At 43.5% G+C, this 6,475-nt stretch overlaps 1 protein-coding gene across 1 annotated transcript; it reads left to right on the top strand.

Annotated features, from left to right (window-relative positions):
- Window positions 1-5,330: 5,330 nt before the first annotated feature.
- LOC308420520 (protein SET-like) lies at window positions 5,331-6,462 on the top strand (the record flags this gene model as incomplete). Its single annotated transcript, XM_080916589.1, has 1 exon — window positions 5,331-6,462. One exon carries the CDS (start codon window positions 5,331-5,333, stop codon window positions 6,198-6,200), a length of 870 nt encoding a protein of 289 aa, XP_080772715.1. The 3' UTR covers window positions 6,201-6,462.
- Between the last annotated feature and the right edge of the window lie 13 nt (window positions 6,463-6,475).

Here is a 6,475-nt window from a genome sequence, read left to right as displayed (position 1 = left end):
ACATAAAAACATGTACACTGAAACTAATAGAAAAGAAAATGGGGAAGAGCTCAGAACACATAGGCATAGGAGAAAATTTACTTATCAGAACACCAGTGGCTTATGCCCTAAGATCAAGAATCGACAAATGGGACCTCATGAAATTGAAAGATTTCTGTAAGGCTAAGGACACTGTCAAAAGGACAAAACAGCAACCAACAGATTGAGAAAAGATCTTTGCCAATCCTACATCTGATAGAGGGCTAATATCTAATATATACAAAGAACTCAGGAAGCTAAACTCTAGAGAATCAAATAATCCTATTTAAAAATGAGTACAGAGCTAAACAAAGTAGTCTCAACTAGGAAATATCGAATGTCTGAGAAGCACCTAAAGAAATGCTCATCATCCCTGGTCATCAGGGAAATGCAACTCAAAACCACCCTGGGATTCTACCTCACACCAGTCAAAATGGCTAAGATCAAAAACTCAGGTGACAGCAGATGCTGGTGAGGATGTGGAGAAAGAGGAACACTCCTCCATTGTTGGTGGAATTGAAAATTGGTACAACCACTCTGGAAATCAGTCTGGTGGTTTCTCAGAAAACTGGACATAGTATTACCTGAGGACCCAGCTATTCAACTCCTAGGCATATACTCAAAAGATGCTCCAACATCTAACAAGGACACATGTTCTGCCATATTTATAGCAGCCTTATTTATAACAGCCAAAAGCTGGAAAAAACCCAAATGTCCTTCAACAGAGGAAGGGATACAGAAATTGTGGTACATTTACACAATGAAGTACTAGTCAGCTATTAAAAACAATGACTTCATGAAATTCCTAGGCAAATGGATGGAACTTGAGGCTATCATCCTGAGTGAGGTAACCCAGTCACAAAAGAACACTCATTGTATGTACTCACTGATAAGTGGATACCAGCCCAAAACACTCTGAATACCCAAGAAACAATTTACAGAACTTATGAAGCTCAAAGAGAAGGTAAGCCAGAATGTGGATGCCTCAGTCCTTCTTAGAAGGGAGAACGAAACACTCATGGGAGAAAATAATGGAACAAATAGAGGAGAAAGGATTGGAGAAAAGATTATCCAGAGACTGTCTCACCTGGAGAACCACCCCATATGCAGCTACTAAACCCAAGCACTATTGCTGATTCCAAGTAGTGCTTACTGGCAGGAACCTGATATGGATGCCTCCTCAGAAGTTCTGCCAGAGCCATACTGATACAGAGGAGGATTCTTGCAGCTCACCATCGGACTGAACACAAGGACCCCAATGAAGGAGCTAGAGAAAGGACTGAAGGAGCTGAAAGGATCTGCAACCCCAAGAACAAAATTATCAAATAACAAAACCCTACACAGCTCCCAGGGACTAAAAGACCAACTAATGAGTTCTCATAGAGAGACCCATGGCTCCACAAACATATGCAGCAGAGGATAGCATTCTCTGGGATCAATAAAACAAGGGTCCTTTGGTCCAGTGAAGGCTCGTTTACCCAGTGTAAGGGAATGCCAAGGCGCTGAGTTGGGAGAGGATTAATGGGAGAGGGAGCGCCTTCATGGAGGCAATGAGCTGGGGCGATGGGATTTGGAGAAAAGGGGATAACATCTAAAATGTAAATACAGAGAATATCCAATAAGAAACAAAACAAAAAGAAGATGTATCTAAGCAAGATTATTCACAATAAGCACTAATCACCTACAGAATACTGAGACATCTTAAACACTTATATAGCTCTATCAGCTCCATGTGGTCCTGACTCATGACCTATGACTGTGTTTCCTACCTCACCAGGAAGCAGGAAAGGCCTGGAGAATTCATGCATGAGCTATTCCACACATCTTCCTGCCAGACTCTTCACCACACCCGGGTGTTATGTCACCGTGCATGTGAATACCTGACAAACTGCTCTCCTGGTCTTTCGCACTGGGCTACTTTTACGTGTTCTGGTCCCTTGAGTCTTTTCCTTTTCTCTACTGGGTATCAGACTCCAAAGAGCCCTTGGTGATGGTGGCCTCTAGGTACCCATGCTTTCCTGTGGTCTCTCCTCCCACTGAATAAGGGACATTGTGATGAACAAGGAAGAATTGACAGAGTGTGACCTCAGAGGCCAGCTCACAAGGAAAAATGGACGGACATGCTCAGTTCCCTAAACCTGTCACTCTGTGCAGACCCAGCACCTTGTCAGAATACTCCAGCAGCCCACGTAAGGAGGAACTGAGCTCTCAAGACAGCAACTAGAGCAGCCCATAGTAATGTGGGTAAGATGCCATTTCCAGGCCCCGCCATACCTTGGGTGCTGAGACTCCAAGGTCTAGACAACCTAAGGCTATGGGAGATAACAAAGCTTTTTATATATTTTTTTAAATGTTACACACTTGGGGTGTCTGTAAAAGATGAATTCCATATGATCTGTGATTAGAATACTCTAGGCACTCTGTTTGCCTCAAAAGAGTAGCCAAAGCCTTTCAGAGCTCCAGCTAGCCAGCCAGCCTCTCAGCTGCCCAGTCCAACTTTAGTGTTCTATCTCAGAATCAGCTGCAGCCACACCCTGACATTCCTCAGAGGCCTCAAACTGCCTTTTTTTGGGCCACTCCTCTCCTATCTCACTTTTTCTCTTATCTCAGATTATGTAGAGAAAGTTAAGCTGATTCCATAACAGGCTTGAAATTGGCAGTTTAAAGAGACTAGACCTAAATCTCTGTCTCCAAGAACTGGGCAATTTCAGGCAAGTCCAAGCTTCAGAAGCTGCCCTGTCACCCGGCCTGAGGCAAGGACAATGGGTCAGCAGCAGTTTCCAGGCTTCCTCAGCTACTTCCTCAGCAACAGTTTCCAGACCTCCCCAGCAAGTTTCTAGCCCCCACACTCATGTAAGGGAATGTCCTTAGAGATGGATCCAACAGGTTAACATAGAGGTCACCTACCCTGGAATTCCCTAATGTGCTTTAAATCGGCCCTGTGAGCTCACTATCTTGGTAATGGGAGACCCAAGCATGCTGGACTTCTGCAGATTAAAACACTTTTTATGCTTATATACTTTGAGTCATTCTTCCGAAGAATCAAGGACTCTTACGACATTCCATAGATATCATTCACCGTCGGGTTCCTCTTATTTGATTGTAAGTTAAATTGGTACAGAATGGTTTTTGTTTTGTTTTGTTTTGTTGTCATTTTTTATCTATCCCTGGTGTCATGAACAGTGTCTAGTTCCAAGAATTCATCGGAATTTCTCAAAAGAGTAACATGGATATTTAGACCCGCAGAGCCCCGAGCTGAGCATGGCACAGTGAGAAGGCAGAGGCAGGAGGAGCGTGAGTCTGAACCAGCCTAAGACAGTGAAACACTGATTTAGAGACAAATGAATAAATAAGGGCTAAGAATGGGAAGTAGCTCAGTCAGAATATTTACCTAACATGCCCAAGGCTCTGGATCCTATCCTAAACACATGCTCATCTCAGGACTGCCTGGTAATTCCAGTGTGCTCCCCTTCTCCCTCCCCCCGCCCCCCCCCTCTCTCTCTCACACACACACACACAACACACACACACACACACACACACAATTTAAATGAAAAACGTTTAGAAGCAAATATAAATAAGTAGGTAGTGTTAATGTTTCCTTAAGCTCAAAATGTGTGATTAAAAGTATATTTGTTTTATTTCTAGAATTAATAAAGCTTTAACTCTTAGTCAATCCTGTCTTGAAAAAGTAAAGGTTAAAAGTAAAAGATTAAAAGCTTTAATCTTTATTGGAGTAACTGTTAATCCTAAAATCAGAAAAACCAACTCCAGTGAATGCTTTGGGCCAAATTTGAAGCAAGCTTTATTAAATAGTCAATACTGAGCAAGCGATGGACTTTGATCAGAACCACCCCCAGGAATTTCCCAGCTGGAAATGGCCTGCAGCCACCTGCTGCCGGGATTTATAATGACAAGCCAACAGGTTGCTGTACTTTCCCATGAGGCTTTGTTATTTCCCAAGAACTACAGTTCCCAGAATTCCAGAAAGTTAACTCCTTTGTGGGCAGGTGGGACTTACAGGTTAATTTGGGGGCATTATATAACTTTTATTGTTAAACATTTTGTGTGGAAATTATGCCTTAGGAAGGGCAGAAATATTTATTTCAACTTCAACTCAGCACCATCAATTTTCAATAATTTTCTAGTCCCAAACTGCTTTCGAAAATGTGGATTAGCTTGATTTTATGATAGGATCTTCTAGAAAAGAATATATGGAAGATGATAGAATTGATTTTTTTTTTTTATTAGCGACTTTAAATAGCCCCATTCCCAACACATCAATAAGGTTCTTGTGTTGGGAATGGGGTTAGTTAAAGGTCATATTAGCAAAATATCAGTTCAAAGTGAGGGATGAAAGGCCTCAGTTATGGTTTCAGGGAGCCTCTCACCCCCTGCCTACATGGCAGATGCTAAGGAGCCAGGCCCCAGGTATGTGGGTGGAGGCAGAGCCGTTTTCAGAGACCCAACACTTTTTCCCTCTTTCGTGTTCCTGCTCAAGTTACTGACATGGGACAAATCAAGGAACACTCAGAAGACCCACACATGCCCTGACCCAACAAGGAAGGAGCACATGTCTCTGCACACTTCGTTCACTTGGGTGCACTTGGCCACCCTCTAAGGCAGATCTCTCAGTCCTTCCATGTATAAAAGTGTCACGTGTCTTGTATCCTCCAGACCAACAGGGATCAGATTGTAGCTCAAGTACAATGTAGGGAAATGCTGTGTATTCTCCAGGACAAAATATTGTCCTTGAGTGCAAGATCCAACACATATGCACCACCAGCAACCATGTGACATGTGAGAGAGTCACACCCTGTCCCTGTGTAAAGAAAAAAAAGAGAGAGAAAGTCTTATAGAGAAGATCATTGAGTTTTTCCGACATCCAAGGAAAGAAAGCAGCCACTATATTACCAGGTGCTTGGGGCTCGTCACATTGAAGAACTGCAGGTAACTCTCGTTTCAAAGACAGTAAACTGTACTGGAACCCTGGCAGCAACTTCAGCCTAGAGGTCATTCACTCAGTCTGGGCAATGGTGGCATACACCTTTGATCCCAGCTCGTGGGAGACAGAGATAGGCAGATTATCTGTGAGTTTGAGACCAGCCTGATGTACAGAGGGAGTTCCAGGTCAGCCAGAGAAAAGAAACCCTGTCTCCAAAAACAAACAACCATAAAAAGAAGAGGAAGAGGAGGAGGAGGAGGAAGAAGAAGAGGAGGAAATAAAAAGGAAAAAGAGAGTTCCTGCGACTTTCTTCCTGCTGTGAACATCGTGGCTCTGGCCTCGGTCTCCAGGCCACAACCCTAACGCCATGGCCCCGAAGCGGCAATCTGCGATCCTGCCTCAGTCCAAGAAACCCAGACCCGCTGCTGCCCCGAAGCTGGAGGACAAGTCGGCCTCTCCAGGCCTGCCGAAGGGAGAAAAAGAACAGCAAGAAGCAATTGAACATATTGATGAAGTACAAAATGAAATAGAGAGACTTAATAAACAAGCCAGTGAGGAAATTTTGAAAGTAGAACAAAAATATAACAAACTCCGCCAACCGTTTTTTCAGAAGAGGTCAGAATTGATCGCCAAAATCCCAAATTTTTGGGTAACAACATTTGTCAACCATCCACAAGTGTCTGCACTGCATGGGGAGGAAGATGAGGAGGCCCTGCATTATTTGACCAGAGTCGAAGTGACAGAATTTGAAGACATTAAATCAGGTTACAGAATAGATTTTTATTTTGATGAAAATCCTTACTTAGAAAATAAAGTTCTTTCCAAAGAATTTCATCTGAATGAGAGTGGTGACCCGTCTTCAAAGTCCACCGAGATCAAATGGAAATCTGGAAAGGATCTGACAAAACGCTCGAGTCAAACGCAGAATAAAGCGAGCAGGAAGAGGCAGCACGAGGAGCCGGAGAGCTTCTTCACCTGGTTCACCGACCACTCCGACGCGGGGGCTGATGAGTTAGGGGAGGTCATCAAAGACGACATTTGGCCAAATCTCTTGCAGTACTATTTGGTTCCGGATATGGATGATGAAGAAGGAGAGGCAGAGGATGATGATGATGACGATAAAGAGGAAGAAGGGTTGGAAGATATTGATGAAGAAGGAGATGAGGATGAAGGTGAAGAAGATGATGATGAGGATGAAGGGGAGGAAGGAGAGGAGGATGAAGGCGAGGATGACTAGCACAGAAGACTGATGGATCCAACCTTCTTTTTTATTTTCTTTTTATTTTTTAAATTTCTCCAGTCCCTGGGAGCAAGTTGGCAGTCCTTTCCTCCCTGTCCCTCTGTGCTCGGTCGCCCTGTTTGTGAGGTCTCAACATCATGGTTCTCGACTATTTGGGGGGAAAATATCTTGAGCAAAATACAACAGGAAAAGAATCTCCATGTTTCTGTTCTAAATTTATTTTTATCCTTTCTTGTCTCAAACTGTGGATTCAACGCCTCCACCGTGCTCTG

Source organism: Micromys minutus, assembly GCF_963924665.1.
Source record: "Micromys minutus genome assembly, chromosome: 4".
NCBI lineage: Eukaryota > Metazoa > Chordata > Mammalia > Rodentia > Muridae > Micromys > Micromys minutus.
The sequence above is the reverse complement of the archived record's forward strand: the minus strand, read 5'-3'. Positions and strand labels throughout refer to the sequence as shown.